Source organism: Zonotrichia albicollis, chromosome 14 (assembly GCF_047830755.1).
Source record: "Zonotrichia albicollis isolate bZonAlb1 chromosome 14, bZonAlb1.hap1, whole genome shotgun sequence".
In the NCBI taxonomy this organism is placed as follows: domain Eukaryota; kingdom Metazoa; phylum Chordata; class Aves; order Passeriformes; family Passerellidae; genus Zonotrichia; species Zonotrichia albicollis.
The window spans coordinates 20,010,707-20,029,483 of record NC_133832.1 but is presented as its reverse complement, the minus strand read 5'-3'; the positions used below and the strand labels follow the sequence as shown (position 1 = coordinate 20,029,483).

The window sequence follows — 18,777 nt, the reverse complement described above, 5'->3', positions numbered from 1 at the left end:
GACACAGGGATGCAGAGCCCTGTGCCCTAACTGGGGGTACACCCACAACTGGCACAGGACACAGGGATGCAGAGCCCCGTGCCCAAGCTGGGGTACCCACAGCTGGCACAGGACACAGGGATGCAGAGCCCTGTGCCCTAACTGGGGGTACACCCACAGCTGGCACAGGACACAGGGATGCAGAGCCCCGTGCCCAAGCTGGGGTACCCCCACAGCTGGCACAGGACACAGGGATGCAGAGCCCCGTGCCCAAGCTGGGGTACATCCACAGCTGGCACAGGACACAGGGATGCAGAGCCCCATGCCCAAGCTGGGGTACCCACAGCTGGCACAGGACACAGGGATGCAGAGCCCCGTGCCCAAACTGGGGTACCCACAGCTGGCACAGGACACAGGGATGCAGAGCCCCGTGCCCAAACTGGGGGTACACCCACAGCTGGCACAGGATACAGGGATGCAGAGCCCCATGCCCAAGCTGGGGTACCCACAGCTGGCACAGGACACAGGGATGCAGAGCCCCGTGCCCAAACTGGGGTACCCACAGCTGGCACAGGACACAGGGATGCAGAGCCCAGGAGCAGCAAGGGAACATCACTGCAGCCTGTGACAGGGCACAGAGCCACAGGCCCAGCCCAGGGACAGCCCTGCACACCCACCCAAGGGACACCTCGTTCCCAACACCAGGCACACGGTGCTGACAGCCAGCAGCTCACAAGGAGCCCAGCACTCGCCAGACACCAGGGATTTACCAGCACACGGGCTGCAAAGAGGATCAGGCCCCAAGGTATTTAATTAACTGGAAAAACACAACTAAGGTCCTATTGTTACACTCTGCACAAACACTCCAGCGGAAGAGTTTTGCTCCCAATTACAGACTGTTTGTTGTTTTCTCACTTATCCTGGGTTTGAACACGAACAGGAGAGTGCCAGGGCAAGGAGCTGCACTGACTGCAGAGAGAGCCAGCACAGAGCAGCAGCCCAGGGGCTCAGCCAGCAGCAGGCACCCCAAGAGCAGGGAGAGCTCCCTGGGGTGCTTCACCCACCACCCTGGGGTGCTTCACCCACCATCCCAGCCCTCCTGCCCCACGTCTCAGCTCCCAGGGCTCGCTTCCAGACTGACCTTAAATAAAGGCAAACTGGGAGGAAAAGCACAAATAATGAGGGCATCAGTGAGTTCTCTTTCTGCATTCCTCCCTTATCTCTCCCCCAGCCCGGGTGGGCACTGCCCCCAGCCCTGGCAGAGCTGTGGCCCCGGGGTACAGTGAAGAACAGGAGAGCAATAAATAGGTGAGAAAAAGCCCATTGTCTGTGATGCAGACACAGGGAGCAGCACTGCCCAGCCAGCTGCAGGTGGACAGTGCCGTGAGGAGCCCAGCCCAGCAGAGTGACCCCAAACCCCCCCTGGACACCCCCACACTTCCCCACTCCGCTCCAGCACCCTCCCACAACAGCCATACAGGCAGCAGGAGACTAAAAATAAGACTCCAGTGCTAGAATCTGTTTTCAAAAAAGAATTAAAGTTATATTTCAAGTTGACAGTATCTCCTAAAAGTGGATTAACCATGGCAATTCAATCCCACCTCCCCGCAGTGATCCCAGCCCCACTCTTCCTGTGATAGGGATTATTTTGGTGGTGCAAATCAAAGTTCAGAATCCAATTTGTTTCTGAGAGCATCAGTCTGCCCCAGGTAGCTGTGCAGACCCACATGTACCACTCGACCCTTCCTGCTCTTCTCACCATCCCATTTCATACCCTATTCATGATCAGAGTTTATAGGAGGGAAAAACAGAGCCACAAACAGTCAAGCTGACAGGGCAAGTCACCTCCACTGTGCCTAAGCTGTGAGTTACAACTGAAAACAGGATTTTGACTATCTGTTGGTATTTACGAGCCTCAGGCAGAGACCACACAGTGGAGAGGTTACAGTGCTTGTCTGAGCAGCCCTATGGGATCCCAAGCGCCAGCAAATCTGCAGCCTTTAATAACTGCAGTGAACTCCTGCAATGCCACAGGATGAGCAGCACTGCCCATCCAGGAGCGAGGGCCAGGCAGCACCTCAGGACGGTTCAGAGCCTGGCACAGGCTGCCCTGTTCTCCCATGGAGCAGGGGGCAGAGGGCTGGCCCAAGGCTACCGTGGCTGCCGGCAGGGCTGGGGACAGGGCAGAGCTGCTCTATCAGCCAAGGCTGATATGGGGGACCCACAGCACTTGCGCCAGCCTGATAAACTGCTCCTTGCTGCTGAAACACTGCTCACAAAGCCAGGAGGTGCAAACAGTGTTTAAACCCCGCACCAACACTGCAGCTGGCCTGGCACTCGGTCCTGGGCCCTGAACAGAGCTGCTCCTCCAGCCACAACACCACTGTACCCTTCCCAAGGGCTGCTCCTCCAGCCAGAACACCACTGTACCCTTCCCAAGGGCTGCTGCCACAGCCAGCCCTGCACAGAGCCTTTGGAAATACCCGGGCTGTGCAGGGATGGTTTCTCTGCACGCCAGAGGACATCACACCCCAGCAGCACTGAACATCCCCTCTCCACGCCGAGGGACCCAGAGGCGACACAGGGACTGTGTGGGACCCCGGGCAGGGCAGGGGCTGCTCCTCACCCGTCAGGAGGGTGCTGGGTCCAGCAGGCAGGCAGGCATCTCCAGTACCCGCTCACAGCAAGCAGCCACCCGAAAAAGCTCTGCACTGAACCCGGCGGAGATGCCTCAAACCACAAACGCCTCTGACAGGAGTGGCACAGAAACCGCCGCTGGGCTGGGCGGGGAAGGAAGCACTCAGGGCAGAGCCGAACCCAAAAGGCATCAAAGCCAGTCAGGGCACTGAGTTTCCATCTCATCTATCTGTCCCCGAGGCTGCAAAACAATGGCTGAGGTAGGTGTGTTCTCCACAGGGCTAACCCAGAGCCTGCCACAGCAACACCGCCTACAAACAGAAAACCAACCCAAAAATCAAACCCATCCCTGCCCAGCTCCGCAGAGCTACCTCCAGACTGAACAAGGCGACTTAGAGTCCCTTGTGCTCCGAGTCTGGAAAAAACATCTCGCTCCAAAGCAAAAGCGAACAGGAGAGCGCGGCTCGGGCCTGGGGGCAGAGCCCGTGACCGGGAGCGGCCCCGGAGCCCCGCACGGTGCTCGGGCTGTGCCTCAGCCCGGCCAGCCTATTCCCAGGGCAGCTTTCCAGCCCCTTGGCCCAGAGCTGCCCAGCTCCATCGCAGGGTGCCCGGGCTGTGTCACAGCACACCCAGCTCCATGGCACTGTGCTCGGGCTGTGTCACAGCACACACACACCGCCCCAGCTCCATCGCAGGGTGCCCGGGCTGTGCCACAGCACACCCAGCTCCATGGCACGGTGCTCGGGCTGTGTCACAGCACACACACACCGCCCCAGCTCCATCGCAGGGTGCCCGGGCTGTGCCACAGCACACCCAGCTCCATCGCAGGGTGCTCGGGCTGTGTCACAGCACACACACACACACAGCCCCAGCTCCATGGCACGGTGCTCGGGCTGTGTCACAGCACACCCAGCTCCATGGCACGGTGCTCCGGCTGTGTCACAGCACACACACACAGAGCCCCAGCTCCATCGCAGGGTGCCCGCGCTGTGTCACAGCACACCCAGCTCCATGGCACGGTGCTCCGGCTGTGTCACAGCACACACACACAGCCCCAGCTCCATCGCAGGGCTCTCCGGCTGTGTCACAGCACACACACAGCACACACACCGCCCCAACTCCAGGAACTTCGCTAACTACGCACTGCGCAATCAATGACACTGCTGAACAAACAGCAGCGCCTGGAACGACGGTAAAACACCACTTTTCGCACATTTGCTGCGGAAAAGGAAAACATGAGTAATTACAGAGCCCAGGCCAAGCAGTGAGGTCACGGTGAAATCTCCGAGCAGCCTATGTGGCAGCGGGAAGGGATCGGGATGGAGCCGGCGGGGGCAGAGCCGCATCCCGCCCCGGGCAGGAAGAGCCACGCGGTCCGGGCAGCGCTGCCGGCCGGGGAAGCGCCCTCCGGCAGGTCCGGGAGGAAAAAACAAGGTCTGGGCTCCGGCAGCAAAGGGAACTTCTGCAGGGCTCGCAGGGTCGGACGGAGCCGCCGCGGCGGGGCCGGGGCCGCGGGCGGACCCCGCGGGGAGGGGGATGCGGGAGCCCGCGGGAGAACGGCTCCAGCACGCGGCAGGGAGAGAAAAACAGCGAACTTTGCCCGCCCGCGCCCCGGCCCCGCACTCACCAGGCGGCTGAGGCTGCGGCGGAGCATCGCGGCGGCGCCCGGCCCCGCCGCGCTCACCGCCGCATCGCCCGGCCCGGCCCGGCTCCGCTCCTAGAGGGGCTGCGGGCCGCGCCGCCGGCCCCGCTCCGCTCCGCGCTCCATGCCGCCGGCCCGGCCCGGCCCCGCTCGGCCCCGCTTTGTCCCGCCGCTGGAGGCGGCGCCGCCGCGCCCGGAGCAGCCTGGGAGCAGCGCGAGCCCCGCGATGCCGCCAGGGGGAGCCACCGAGCCCGGGCGGTGACACGCGGGACGGGGACACGCGGGGACAGCCGGGCCGGACTACGGGGACAGGGGACACGCGGGATAGGAGGCACACAGGGACAAGGGGACAGCCGGGGACAGGGGACAGCCCCGCCCCGCCGCGCTGCCATCCCTGCTGCCGTCCCCGCCGCAGGGTCCCTGTGCTGTGTCACTGGCACAGAACGGGTCACGCTGTAAGGGACCCTAAAGACCATCGCCATCCCACCCGGTGCTGGCAGGAACACCTTCTGCGAGCCCCGTCCCATCTGGCCTTGCGCATCCACACCTCTTCTGGACAGCCCGTGCCAGAACACTCTCGGGGGAAGAATTTCCTCCTAATATTAATCAAAACTTGCCCCCTTTCAGTTATTCCTTGTGTGACCTGCCCAAAGCATCATTCCCCCAGCCCTACAACTACATGCCCCATAAAAAGTTCCTGTCCAGCAATCCTGCACCCACTTTAGGCGCTGGAAGGGACTCCACAGCCCCCTCAGAGCCTTCTCTTCCACAATCTAACACCCTAAATCTCAGCCTGTCACCATGGCAGAGATGCTCCAATCCTTAGAGCATCTTTGTGGCCTCCTCTGAACTCACTCCAACAGGTGCCCATGGCACTGAGGGCAGGGATCTCAGGCGCAGAATAAGGGGCAGAACCCTTCCCTCACCTGGTCATGCAGCCCAGGGCAGGGACAGGGCAAGGGCAGAGCAAAACTCACCTGAAATGCTTCCTCCAGGAACCTTCTCCCTAGTCAAGCAGGCACAGAGCATGAGAATATTAATGTAAACCACCAAATCTGAAAATGACCAGATGTGACCTAAAAAAATCTACATGTTTTTGTTGTTTTCAACACCAAATTGAAAGAGACTAGACGTAACCCAACCAAATCTACATGATTTTATGTTTTCAACATCAAGTTGAAAAAGACGAGCTGTAACCTAACAAAACTTACATGTTTTTATTATTGTTTTGAACATCATTATTGCCCAGCAATAGAACAGCCTTTTCTGGAGCAATATCCTCTGCACCAGGGCAGAGAGTTTCCCTGGGCTGTCCCTTGCTGACAGCTCGAGCACCTCCAGGAGCGGGCAGGTTCCTCCAGCCCCGTGCCCAGGTGCCACTGCCATTCCAGCAGATTGCTTTGCTTCCGTTTTAAAGCCAGCTTCTTCCTGCAAACTGAGCAAAACCCACCTTGAAGCACCACTCCTGGGCCTAGAGAGCAGCTGGCAGCTTCCAGAGGCCTGGAAAACACAGATTTTCCACTTTGCATTTCTAAAGTGAGAATAGCATCATATTGATTTACCGAGGCTAAACCAGTCCCATTTGCTCTGCAGTGGCACCCACTGTCTGGCAGTTTCACACAGTGTGACACATCCCAGCCTGCCCCAGCACCAAAATAGCAGTCAGGTGTCGGAGCTCTGGGGGTTTTTAACCCCAGTTCTCCCAAGGCAGCAGGCAGAGGGATCGGGGAGGGCTCCACATCCCTGCAGGGCAGAGCAGCGTTCCCAGGCACAGCCAGCACGGATCTGCATCCCAGGGCAGCCCTCCCACTGTTCCCCGTGCAGCTGGGCTCTTACTCACCTTTCCACACAAAGGCCTCACCACAACAGAGGAAACCAGAGAACAATGCCAGCCGCTTTAAAATAATGAATGGCAATTGTTAAACATCTCTATAGAATGCCTAACCAGTTTGGCTGTAGAGTTCCCTCCCCCACAAAACAACAGAGCACTGAAGTCAGACCAAGCTACCCTGCAGCTTTTGCCTTGCTTTCTGGGTACTTTCCTGATGTTTTTCTAGCCTGTTTGTGTTGGCTGGAAGAGGGAGCTGTTGTTCTCAGACATTTTCCTGTGGCAGGCTCTGTGGTGGGTGCTGAACAGACCAGAAGAGCCCAGCCTTTGGGCTTTGACCCCTGCATGGCTCCAAAGGCCAAGGCAATCTGGCTCACCTGGCCCACAGAAAAGCATCTCAGTTCTCTCCTCAATGTGTTGCTGCTACAGGTACAGCCGCTCCTCACCTTTCACCTGAATTAACTCATCAGGAGAGTTGGTCCCACCAGCAGAAGAACCCATGCAGCTGCACTTGTCCTTACAGCTCCTGTGCCATACTAACTGCAGCCCCTACACAGTTAATTTGAAATTATAATTTCTTAATTTTTGTTACGTTTGCTAGGATTAGAAGCAAAATGCAAGACTTGGACTATATCTAATCTTGAATTCTGTATCAATTAGCTTTAATGCACTGCCACTAGGGACAGAGACCCTTTTTCAGGGAGCTCCCAGATGAAATAAGTGCAAGCAGAGCTGGGAAGAGCCACAGGTGGGTGCCTGGTCTCCCAAACGGCCAGAGCACAGTGTCCTGCAGTGACCCAGATTGTTTAGATCCATCCATGTCCACGCTTGACCCCGAAGAGCCTCGGGCAGGGTTTCCCTGAGAGCTCCAGGCAGCTGCCACCCCTCTGCTGCTGACACAGAGGCAGCAAAACCCCATCTCAGCAAAACAGCCCCGCAGAGAGGAAGCAAACAGCCCTGACGGGGCTTTTCCACAGCCTGGAACCGCCTGCACGGTTCCACCGCTCATTCGGTGGCAATTCCATCGGCTCAGGGGTCTGTAGAGGGGAAATCTGCGTTAATGCGCCTTTCCCAGCCGTGCCCGGAGCTGTGCCCAGAGCTGTGCACGGACTGCAGCCAGCCCAGCCACGCCCTGCCCACGGCAGGCACCACGAGGGGCTGCGCCCTGTCCCAGGGACAATTTAGCACCAATACAGCCTGGCTGGAGTCCGTCGCCACTTCCATTAGCACCAAAATGAGCACAAAGCAGTCGGTGCATCAGCCGAGCCTGGGCACGCTGCAGCCAGGGCACGGACGGAGCGACCGAGGGAGAGCCTTTACTCACAGCGTGGGTGAATCCATTAAATCCTCCCACAGAACCGTTCTCCCGGCCTTGTTTTGGCTGTTCTCGGCCATGGGGGTGTCGGAGTTCAGTCCCTGGCAGGAACCACAGCAGGCAGGGCCGGGCTCCCTCCGGCCTCGGGACCGCTCTGACACCGTTGTGCGTTTGGTTTTTTTGGCTTTTTTAACGTTTATTATTGCAGTGTTTGCGTCTTCTGCCATCGTGTGGCTATCGGAGGATACAGCACTGTCAATAAAAAACAGGCAATCGGCTTTCCGTGTCTTCCAAATATCGCATGGATTTTATAACATCCTATGTAGTACGAAGTCAGTGGAGATGCATTAATTCTCACCAAGTCCCTCCTGCCGCCGGACAGGTACTACAGGTTTGTCTTGAGCCTGAAGTAGGTCTCGTTAACCAAGCGTGTGGGTTGGCAGCTCATTTACTGCCAGGGCATCATCACCTGCCCATTGGCTTGGTGCTCCTCACAGCGGGCAGGAGGACCGGGAGAAGGCAGGGAAAACCCATTGCTGAGGCACCCTGACAGCCAGGGCAGGGCGGTCATGCTCAGCGCTGCTCAGTCCCAGCACAGCAGGATTGGGATTGTTCGTCTGGCCAGAGGCAGGGCTCTGTTGTGAGCCACAGGTTCATCGCAGCCCAAAAAACAAACACAGAAAACCCCCACAAAGTCACCCCAAGCCTCTCCCAGAGCTGCACTGTGCGTGGAGGGTGAGCTCTCTCTAAGATGAGAGCTTGGGTAGCAGGCAGGATTTATGCAGGTCAGGTATTTGGGATACAGTCTTGCTAAACTCAGCTGCACTGAAATCAAAGTGCAGTTTAAGGAGGTGAAAGATCTCTCACAGGCAAGGCCTGAGCTCTGATTGCTTCAGCTGGCTTTCAAATGAAAAGATTTGGTTAATAAATTGGCTCTTGATCCCACACCCAGAGATATCCTGTAGCAGAAGCCCCAATTAATACACTGATAGGCTTCCTCAAGAGGCACTTTGTCCTTATATTGTGAAATCACCTGTTCAAATATGCAGCAACTTACAGGGTGACAATCTATGAAAGAGAACACTAATTTTAGTTAACAAAATTCCCCTTTTTAAAAAGAAGACTTTCTTTTTCAGAAGAGGGGAAAACCAACATGTATATTTGGTACATGACGTGACAAATTTATGTACTCAGACTCCAGCCCATTTCCTGGTGCCCCAAGACAAACCTATCTGCTAAATAAATTTGATTATATCCTTCTTCCTTCTGCCAGCAATGATGTCTCCAACAAGGCTCCTTTAACCTAGAAAGGGAAAGTTTTCATAGTTTCTCATTTTCCAGTCCTTTGTCCTCTCCCTCCTTACAAAGTATTAACAGCTTCCTTCTGGCCATCAAAAGAAGCTTAGGGAGTTATTGTCAATATGAATTCACCCTTGTTTTTTCAGTATATATGACAGTAAACACTCCAGATCTCATTTTTGGTGTAACACAACAGAATGTCTACAACAGGTAACAAAGCACCCAAAAGAAACTCTGTGCATGGCTGCTCATTATTCAACATATTGAGAGCTGCCTGTTACCACATATATTGCAATATTTTGAATTATCTCTGAAATCCCCTGGACCCTGGTGTGCTCATCTAATAAAAGCTGAGCCACTTCCCAACACTCACTTTTTCACTGGGAAACTTCCACAAGAAGTGCTGGCACCCAGCCCACCCAGGTTAGTCAGAGGGTAGAACCTGCGAGCAGGAGAAAGTGTACATAGCAACGAGCTGCTCAAGTACAAAACCACCCACCCCAGGCTTTTATCAACCCTAACACCCATTCCAGGGTTTAAAATCCACTTACCTGCTTTACACGTGTTTATTTAGGTCTGTGCATACTACAGCAGCTTTCAGACAGCAGTGGAACACAGGTCAGAGCCCACACCTCAGCAGTGCCTCCCACAGCAAAGCCAGGGGCTGCTCTGCTGGGCTAAGAGATTTGTTGTAATTAATTTTTGTACCTTTTTCACAAAGCGGGGAGGGCAGAGCTCCATGTGAGCCCCTCACCAGCCCAGACCCCAGGCTCTGTACCCAGGACTCCTCTCCCCTTTCCCTGGCTGTTTATGTGCCCCAGGGTGTTGTTGTTCATATTTCTGTTATCACATTTCCAGAGTCCCACACCTTCTGGGGGGTTTTCTCACACACAGCTCTTCACAGCAGTGCTGCTCCTGCTTCTTCATCAGGGCTCCTCCAAGGCTCTCCCTGCCGGGTTAACCCACCCCCTTTTATCCCAGTTACCTTCATTAGCCACAGCTGCCGCCCAATTAAGGACATCACAGCTGCAGCCCATTTAGAGCAACTGGGACCTACCAGGGCAAGGCCGATATACAGATATTCAAGCACTATATTTCCCCCTTTTCTTTTACTTACAGATATCCAAGCACAATACAGATATTTTACTAGGACTCAAAGGCCATCTCTACTATACATCCCCCTTCTCTTTTACTTACAGGAAGAGATTTTACATCGACATATTTACATATTCTACAATACATATCTTTCACAGCGACTCAGAGGCCACATTACAGTACATACATTTTCCCGTGACTCACAGACCACGTACAACACACACAGCTCCTGGCTCAAAGGCGATATTCTTCACAGCTCTTGGCTGTCACAGTTCCATGACTCAAAGGCCACATTTCTTCTACAGCTCTTGGCTGCTTTATCCACAGTTCCTGGCTCAAAGGCCATCCACAGCTCTTGGCTGCCTTATCTCTGCCAACCATCACGTCGGGGTCACCACTTGTTGTTGTTGTTCATATTCCTATTACCACATTTCCAGAGTCCCACACCTTCTGGGGGGTTTTCTCACACACAGCTCTTCACAGCAGTGCTGCTCCTGCTTCTTCATCAGGGCTCCTCCAAGGCTCTCCCTGCCGGGTTAACCCACCCCCTTTTATCCCAGTTACCTTCATTAGCCACAGCTGCCACCCAATTAAGGACATCACAGCTGCAGCCCATTTAGAGCAACTGGGACCTACCAGGGCAAGGCCGATATACAGATATTCAAGCACTATATTAGTTGTTGTAATCTTCACTGCAGTGTTGTTCTTGCCTCGCTGCTGGGGCTCTTCTCCATTCTCTGCAGCACAGTCCTTCCTGTCTTCTCAAGGGCTCCTCCTGGGCTCTTGACCCACCCCTATTTATCTCAGTTACCTTCACGAGCTACAGCTGCTGCCCAACTAAGGACCCTGCAGCTGCAGCTCATTTGGAGCAACTCGGACCCACACAGATCCCACAATACAACATATATTCAGGCCCCCACACCAGGGCAGGTGATGGGATTTACAGATTTACAGTGGGAGGCACCCCACAGGATGTGATCCATTCCATTTGCCTTTCCAAACACCCATTAACCTGGATCACTTGTAATTAATTCCCTTTACTGCCCTAAATCATTGTTCACATTCCAGTGTCTGAGGTGCTCTCAAAAACCACTGCTGGCTCCTTCTTCTGTAAATTTGGGTTAGTGAAGAGGAAAGAACTGCCATGTTTTTCACACATCACAAATCTCTGTCTCTTGTTTCAGTTCTTTTCCTTTGTCAGGCCTGGTTGCTGGTGAGTTTGCCACCCCACACTCCCTGATGTGTGGAGCAGGGTCCCTTCCCTGTCCTTCCCCTCAGAGCATCCCCACTGCAGCTGCCAGCAAGGCTGATCCCCAAAGGGTGTCTCCATCACAGTCCTGGAAATGATGATGAGATCCACAATGCTTCCCACTCCCCTGGAAACTCCAACGTATATGTGAAAAGCCACAGGGTTTAGTTTTTATTAGCACAGCAGTGGATGTAGAGCAGCAGAGGTGCCTGTGCTCTCAACCAGAGCTTGCAGTGGGAACTTGCTGCCCTGCCCATGGTGTGGGGCAAACCAGGGGCTCTCAGAGGAGGTTTCAGAGTCAGCATCACCCCCATCCTCTTCTGGGGGGCTGTAACACAAAGTGTAGTGCTGGCTGAGCCCAGGCAGCGTGCAGAAAATGAAATGCAATGACCCTGGGGAAAGCACAGCAGGGCCATGGGTGGAACTGGAGGGGCTGGCAGCCTCAGCACAGGGAGCCACCTTCCAGGCTCTCTGCAGCCTCTGCTGTGCTGCCTGCAAGGACTGGGGCTGTCCTGGACACGGGAGACTCGGTGGGGTTTGAACACTGACCAAGCAGTGCTCTTCACAAAGGAGCAGCAGGCTCACTACTCAGCTTTAGCTCCTGATAGTGATCACAGCCAGCAGGAAACAACCCAATTGTGCAAAGCAACCTTGGCATGAGGGGGTGGGAGGTGTGTTCCCATGGCACTTGCTGAAACATCTCCTCATCTTCTCCTGGCAGCACACAAACAGCGTCGACTCGGGCAGAGCCCAGCCAGGCTCAGACTCCTCCATCTCTGACTCTCTCCATCCTTCAGGCTCAGAAGGGCCCAGGCTGTGCACAGAGCTGCTGCTGACCCTGCTGGGTCTCTCAGAGAGCAGCACAAGAGCTGCAGAAATGCAGCACTCACACACCACTCCACAGCAATGCAGCCACAGCCCAGGTGAGGCACCACGACAGTGCTGGCGGCACCAGGCACAATATTTTGCCTACCCTGGCACTCCTGAGTCAGCTTCCCTGGAAACTGGAAAGGAAGGGTGTGCTAGATAATATCCAAGTGCTGAAATGCAAAGCCGGGCTGCCTCACCCAGCTGGCTCCCTGTAGAAAGTGCTGTTGGTGCTATGCACAAGAGATACAAAATGTGTTCCTCCAGAGCAGCTGCTGAGGCACTGTTTCCTGCTTCCTGCACGATTGGAGCTCCAGCATTTTCCAACAAACCCAAAATTCGTGGGAGCCACCATCTCCTTTTTGGTCCCCACTTTGCCCTGTACCCCCAGCACCCACAGCCCAGGGAACTCCACCACACTGAGACAGGTGCTGTGAAAGTGCTGTATTTACAGGGCAGTATCAACTTCTGCTGCTGTTATTTACAGTTTATTTACAAATAACCCCTGAGTCAGAGCTTTATGGCAGGCTGGCAAGGCAGAGCAGCCACTTTCTTCCTTTCCCTTTCCAGCCCTGCCCAGGAAAGGGCTCCCTTGATTTGCCTTCCCCTGGTCGGCAGAGGCAGAGCCCGTTAATGTGTAACAGGGGAGCAGAGGTGACTAACGCACACCTCAGCTTCCAGCGCTGCCTGCTGCAGGTGCCACGAGAAAAACACCAACCTTGGGCTCCAGGTGGAGTGTTTCCAGGGCTGAGGGCAGCTGTGCCTGCCGTGCACCCTGGCAGACACGGTGTGTCACAGGCTGGGCTTGGACACGTGTGCTGCTGCTGCTCTGCACACACAGAGTGTCACAGGCTGGGCTCAGACAGGTGTGCTGCTGCTGTCCCGTGTCACCTGGGGCAGCAGAGTACCAGACTGCCAGCGACAGTGTCCCTCCTGGAAGGGTGGCAGGGTCACTCCTGGGTATGGAGCCTCTGCCACCAGCTGCCTTTGCATGTAAATGTTCACTGATGGGCTGCAGGGTGCACAAACACGGGCACCACCTTCCTGCAGAGTGGGAAGCGGTTCCTGAGCCCTGCCGGATGTGGAGCTCCTCTGCACACCGCCCGGGGCTGCCCTCCCTCGGTCACCAGCAGGGAACGAGAGCGTTCCGGGCAGCAGGCAGGGAGTGCCGGGCCAGCCCTCACCTGCGAGCACAGCCTTCTCCGCACCGGGCAATACAAGGGACAAGCTTTCCCCCTGGTGTTTGCTCGGATCTGCCTCTCCACACGGACCAATGCGCGTTTAGTCGGAGTCTTCCAGGGAACACTAACAGGGGGCAGCAAGGGGCCGGCTGTTCCCTTTTCACTCGGGTTTGCTGCCAGAGGCGTTTTACAAAGGGACTCTTGGCTCGCCCCTGTGGATCCCTGGTTTTCAGCCACTCAGAGGACAAGGATGTAGTTGATGCCCCAGACCCCTTTCCCAGCTCTGCCAGCCCTGGCCAAGCACCCACAGCTCTGCCCTGCCCTGCAGCCCGGCTCCTCGGGACCACAGCCCGTGCTCGGTGCCTCCCTGCTCAGGGGGCGATGGCCGACGGCTGCTTCCTCTGCTCCTGCCTCATCTTCAGAGCCAGCATGGCCCGGCGGTACAAATCTGGGAACAAGGGGGCAGTCAGGCCCTGGACCCCATGGCTGGCAGCCTGTGCTCAGTGAGGGCTGCAGGGACAGCCCAGACCCAGCACAGGCACTGGGGTGGCCTCTCTGCATCCCACCCCACAGCAGGGGCAGCAGCATCTGCCCCACAGCAGCCCCCAGCCCTGCAGCAGCAGCATCTGCCCCACAGCAGCCCCCCAGCACTTGTCTGTGCCCGTGCCCCCACACCAAGCCCCCAGTGTCCCTGCACAGCGTGCTGCCAGCAGGCCAGAGCCTGGTGCTTGCAGCAAAATCTGTCCTGAGAAATACCAACCAAAGGTGCTTGAGACCTCCTCACGCTGCTGCTCCAGAGAAGGTTCCCGTGACTTGATTTTATTCTTGATTTTCTTCTTTTTTTTCTTTTTCATACCCTGTGCTGAAGAGAGAAATGCAAAATTTCAGGCACCACGCACCTGAGCAAGGGTGCCTTTGTCACCAAACCAGCTGGGTGCACTGCTGGTGGCAGGAGTGCAGTCCTGCATGCACCATCCCCTGTGGAGGTGCCCAGGTGTGTCTCCTCTTCCCCTCTGGATCCCTGACCTGGCTCTGCACTCTGCTGGTCTGCAAGCAGAGCTGATGGAGGTGGTGGCCACCAGTGGTCCAATATTTGGTGACACAGCCAGGCCTGGCCACCTCCCTTGGGGTGGCTCTGGGGTCCTGCAGGGCTGGCAGCCCCACAGTCCCCTCTCACCTGGGTGCGGGGTGCCCATGCCGATGGCTGAGGGCTCCTCCTGCCCGACCCTGTTGGGGAGCAGCAGCCCCCCGGCAGCCCCTGCTCCCGGGCCCTCCGGCTCCTCGGCTGGGCCTGCCTGCCCCGAGCCCTTCTTCTTCACCTTCACCTTCCTCTTCCTCCTCCTGGGGCCCTTGGTGCTCTCCTCCTGGGCAGGGAAGGGGGATGAATAGGGGGTGGCAGAGCCCCTCTCGCCCCCGTCCATCCCGGTCCCATCGCTCCCTCCCTCACTCACCAGGGGCAGGAGGCGGCAGCCGGGGCGCACCGCGCGGGGCTCCCCGTTCTCCCGAGCATCCTCCCCGGGCAGCGGCCGGTCCCTGCGGGGGGAGCGCAGCGGGGTGAGGCCGAGCGCTGCGGGGGGAGCAGGGACCGGGACAGGGTCATGGATCCCCCAGCACTCACCTGCGGGCGGGCGGGCGGCCGCGGGCGGCCCGAGGGGCGGCGGGAGGCACCGGGGCCGGGGCGGCGGCGGCGGCGCGGAGCAGCCAGCGCAGCCCCTGCAGCGTGGTGCGGGCCGGGCCGGCGGGCGGGACCCGCTTGGCGACACACGGCTCCTGCGGGGAACGGGAGAGCGGGGATCGGCGCGGGGAGCGCTGCGGGGGGAACGGGAGGGGGAGCGGGGAGCGGGAACGGGAGCGGGGACGGGGAACGGGAGCGAGAAAGGGAGCGGGAGAGGGAACGGGAGCGGGAACGGGAGGGGGAACGGGAACGGGAGCGGGAACGGGAGCGGGGAGGAGGAACGGGAGCGGGAAGGGGAGCGGGAAGCGAGAGCGGGAGCGCCGGGATGGGGCAGCGGGAGCAGGGACCGGGAACGGGAGCGGAGCCGGGCCATCACTCACGATGCGGCACGGAGAGCGGGAACGGAGAGCGGGAACGGGGAACGGGAGCGGGGACGGGGAGCCGGAGCGGGATCGGGAGCGGGGCCGGGCCCGCACTCACGATGCGGCACGGAGAGCGGTGCTCGTTGACCAGGCGCTCCAGGCACAGGCGCTCGATCAGCTCGCAGGGCAGCAGCGCGGCCGGCTCGTCCTGCTTGTTGGCCAGCCTGGGGCACGGCAGGAGCGGCCGTCAGCGCCGCCTCGGGCCCGTGTCCCCGGGGAGGCTGTGTGCTCTATCCCGTCTGCCTGCGCTCACCTGGCACCGAGCCCCCTCCTCACCTCTCCTCCTCCCCAAGCACTGCTGGGATGCTCCCATCTCCCAAGCGCTGCTGGGATGCTCGTGTCCCCAGCGCACCACATCCCGCAGCAGCCCGCAACCCTCAGGGTCCCGCTCCGCCCCTGGCCCCCAGCTCACAGCCTCCACCCCGATCTTACAGCAAGAGCGGCTTCCCGGACACATCGGGGTGGCTCAGGACGCGGCCCAGCACCTTGCGGGCCTCCTCCATCCGTGCCAGGTCAGCGGAGTCCAGCACGAAGAGCAGCCCGTGCGCCTCGCTGTAGTGGCTGCGCCAGGCGCTGCGGGAGCGCTGAGCCCCGGGCAGGTCCCGCAGCGTCACCTCGAACCTGTCCAGCCGCAGGCGGCTCTGGCCGGGCTGTGCCCCGGGTAGCGCCTCCCCGGACAGCGCTGCGTGGGGAGAGCGCACGGGGCTGGCACAGGGCCCCGGGAGCACCCCTGTGCCCGTGCCCCTCTGCCCCGGCACATCCCCGCTCCCACCCCAGCGCTGCCCGGGACTCGCCGGGCCCTGCGCCCAGAGCAGCCCTGGAGCTCAGGAGTTCGGTCCCTTGGTTCCACCGGACCACAGAGCTGCTGCCCCGTCTGGGCTGGCTCTGTGCCGCTCCTCACCTCTCTCTATGTCCGCGATGACGGAGGTTTTCCCCGCATTGTCCAGCCCCATGACAAGGAGGGTGACCTTCCTGGGGAGCAACAACAGCGGCTGAGCCCCCCAGGAAAGGCTCTGCTCCCTGGGGACAGTGACCTAACCCCAACCCCGGGCAGGGCACCCTGCCCATGGCACTACATTTCAGCAGGAGAGGGGCAGGACGGTGACACAGGCTCTGGCTCAGCTGGGGACAAGTGCAGGGGCAACCCCTGGGGCAAGGGAGAGGGTGAGGACAGGCACAAGTGCCTGGAGCCACCCCAACACCATGGGACAGCCACGCTGCAGAGCCTCCAAGGTGCTTCCTATGGCAAGAATTTATTTTCAAAGCAGAAAAGGTTAAGCGATTATATGCACAGGCCAGCATGATTCTTCCTTATATGCAGTCAGTAATTACACCTTCCTTGCAGTACATTTTGAACATACACAGGTAGAGAAAGGTTGCAAGGGTGATTTTATGAACTTCTGCCTGGACTCAGGTGTTTTTCCTGTTACTGAACTGTCCTGTTCACTCTCCAGCAACCAGGTCCACCAGAGGCACACAGGCAACACTTTCTGTGCCACTGACAAGCCACTACAGCTATTTGCAATACCATTTTCTTCCCTAAACATACAGAGCAGGCATAACAGTGCAGCTGGCACGGCTCCACCTCCAGAATTACAGCAGGTGAGGTAAGGTGTCCTCTCTGAAGGGAGAGGAGCATAAACCTCCTTGCAGCGCTGTCCCAGGGAATTAGCCTGGATGTCCTGACACATGCAAACAAGGCAGGTGTGTTTCAGTTCATCCTGCCCAGCTTTCCTGGGGAGCTGCTGACTCTGCCGAGCCGGGATCCCCATGGAACCATCCATCCCTGCCCAGCCTGCTTCCCTACCTGCTGCAGGGGCAGGGGGGACACCTGTGTGCCCTGCTCAGCCCTCTGGGGACAGTTCGGGCCCCTGTCTTCCCCTGTCACCACCCTGGTGACACTCAAAACACACAGGTAAATACTGTCACCCCCGGGAGCCCCGGAGCGGCACAGGGACCTACCTGACGGGCTCCTGTATGGCCTGCAGCCACGACCAGCAGTGGGAGAAGAGGTGGAACATGGTCTGCAGCCCTGCTCCGAGGGGCGGCCCCTCTGCAGCCCCCACGACGCGAGCAGCCCAGCGTGTCCCTGTGCTTCATCCTCCTCTGGGCTCTCTCTTCACGGCAGGGAGCATCTCATCCAGGGTGCCCTGTCCCATGGCACAGCACTGCTGCCTCCTGTCTGGTGTGCACACGCCAACCTGGAGAAAAATCCGTCCTGGGCAGTGCCCCATGGGCACAGACCCTGCTCATCAGGGGTGCCACTCAGTGTCTCACCTGCTCATCCCCACTGCACAGCCTCTGCTCACATGCGCTTTGCGTAGCAGCTGCTTAAACCTAATCTGGATTTAAATTACTTACTCCTGCAGGCTCCTTAATCCGGGTGGGTCGGGCCAGGCCAGTGGCAGCAGGGACACGGCTGTGGTGGCACTGCCACGCTGGGTGGCACTGACCCACCCATGGCACTGCAGGTCCGTGTCCCTTTTGCTGCTGGGGTGACCCACCCACCCCACTGACCCACCCACCCCAGTGCAGCCCCGTGTACCATTGCTGCTGGGGTGACCCACCCACCTCACTGACTCACCCATGCCACTGCAGCCCCGTGTCCCATTGCTGCTGGGGTGACCCACCCACCCCACTGCAGCCCCGTGTCCTGTTGCTGCTGGGGTGACCCACCCACCCCACTGACACCGCCTGACGGCCCCGTGGGCTGAGCCAGGGGCTCCTCTGAGGAGCACATCTCTGATGTTTGTCTGCAGCCCCTCACAGGGGATGTGTGCACAGCTCTGCTGGCTCTGCTGCTCACCAGGGTCCCCTCTGAGCCGGGCTGGGCACAGCACTACTCACTGTGTGTGCTTTGTGCCCTAGCAAGGACAGAGTGGCAGCAGGCCCTGTGCTCCCAGGGGTGCCAACAGCAGGCAGCCCCAGCAGGAGCCTGGCTGGGAGCAGGGAAGTGGTGGAGACCCTCACACCATGGGGCAATGAGTGGAGGAAAATGGGGCCAGCTCCTCGATCTCCATCTCTGAAGCTCTTATCTTGCTTCTCAGGTTCCCTGCTCCTTTTCCCAGCCAGAGCTGCCCTCCCTGGCTGGCTGCCACTGATGTGTGTGGAGGAGTCACACTGGGATGTGCGAGCTGCAGGAGTTCTGGGAGGGGGCAGTGGAGTCAAGGGGACAAAGATCTTCAAAAGCCATGGCCAGGGGCAAACAGGGAGCCTGCAGCCTCACATCAGCTGTGCCAAAGCACCCAGCACCAGCTGGGCACCACCTCCACCAGCTGGGCACCAACCACGAGCCAAAGATGCTGAGACACTGCCCTGGCCCCAGGGTGCCAGCCCAGGATGGGCACGGCCCAAGCCCTTCCCTCAGCCCCTGTGACCTGGCTCTGCACTCTCCCCAGCCCCACACACTGCTGGGAGCTCAGCCCCTGTCCTGGGCAAGGGAGGGGCCCCAGTTCCACGCCATGGGCAGGCAGCCATGCAGGGTTAATGGTTGATGAAGCTGCTGTTCTGATATCACAGCCAGGTGCCATATTTGGGGTGGCTGCTCACCCCTGGGCTGCTGATGGCAGGGCAGTGGCAGCACCTCCC

At 58.6% G+C, this 18,777-nt stretch overlaps 2 protein-coding genes and 1 long non-coding RNA gene across 11 annotated transcripts in view; all 3 read right to left on the bottom strand.

Moving 5' to 3' along the window:
• The window catches only part of ATP11C (ATPase phospholipid transporting 11C (ATP11C blood group)), a 55,985-nt gene extending 51,508 nt beyond the window's left edge, over positions 1 to 4,477 (bottom strand). For 7 of the 8 annotated variants that reach the window (XR_012582619.1, XM_074551408.1, XM_074551412.1 and 4 more), the window contains exon 1: positions 4,244 to 4,477. Coding sequence is in view for 7 of the 8 variants with exons in the window: in XM_074551408.1 (XP_074407509.1) it covers positions 4,244 to 4,270 (27 nt within the window). In the remaining variant the exon portion in view is untranslated. The remainder of the gene's footprint in view (positions 1 to 4,243) is intronic. The other variant, XM_074551410.1, reaches the window with a different exon arrangement.
• Positions 4,478 to 5,169: 692 nt separating this feature from the next.
• On the bottom strand, positions 5,170 to 9,203 carry LOC141730848 (uncharacterized). Of its 2 annotated transcripts, none has more exons than XR_012582621.1 (3): positions 9,074 to 9,203; positions 7,411 to 8,704; positions 5,170 to 5,758 (listed from the first exon to the last, which is right to left on the bottom strand). It is a non-coding gene; the product is annotated as an uncharacterized LOC141730848 (long non-coding RNA). The 2 variants fall into 2 exon arrangements; XR_012582620.1 differs by having other exon boundaries at positions 5,170 to 5,693.
• Positions 9,204 to 9,207: 4 nt separating this feature from the next.
• LOC102061574 (ADP-ribosylation factor-like protein 13A) lies at positions 9,208 to 17,210 on the bottom strand. The gene is made up of 9 exons (XM_074551779.1): positions 17,152 to 17,210; positions 16,091 to 16,161; positions 15,622 to 15,871; positions 15,248 to 15,353; positions 14,711 to 14,862; positions 14,544 to 14,625; positions 14,270 to 14,456; positions 13,853 to 13,954; positions 9,208 to 13,540 (listed from the first exon to the last, which is right to left on the bottom strand). The coding sequence occupies exons 1-9, from the start codon at positions 17,208 to 17,210 to the stop codon at positions 13,464 to 13,466; spliced, it is 1,086 nt and encodes a 361-aa protein (XP_074407880.1). The 3' UTR covers positions 9,208 to 13,463.
• Between the last annotated feature and the right edge of the window lie 1,567 nt (positions 17,211 to 18,777).

Bases quoted from the DNA above. Each gene is read 5' to 3' on its own strand.
- LOC102061574 (XM_074551779.1), bottom strand. From the start codon at position 17,210: ATGTTCCACCTCTTCTCCCACTGCTGGTCGTGGCTGCAGGCCATACAG. The intron at 16,162-17,151 runs GTAGGTCCCTGT...GTTGCTCCCCAG, and splicing joins GCCATACAGGAGCCCGTCAG to GAAGGTCACCCTCCTTGTCA. The intron at 13,541-13,852 runs GTTGGTATTTCT...CCTTGTTCCCAG, and splicing joins GGAGGTCTCAAGCACCTTTG to ATTTGTACCGCCGGGCCATG.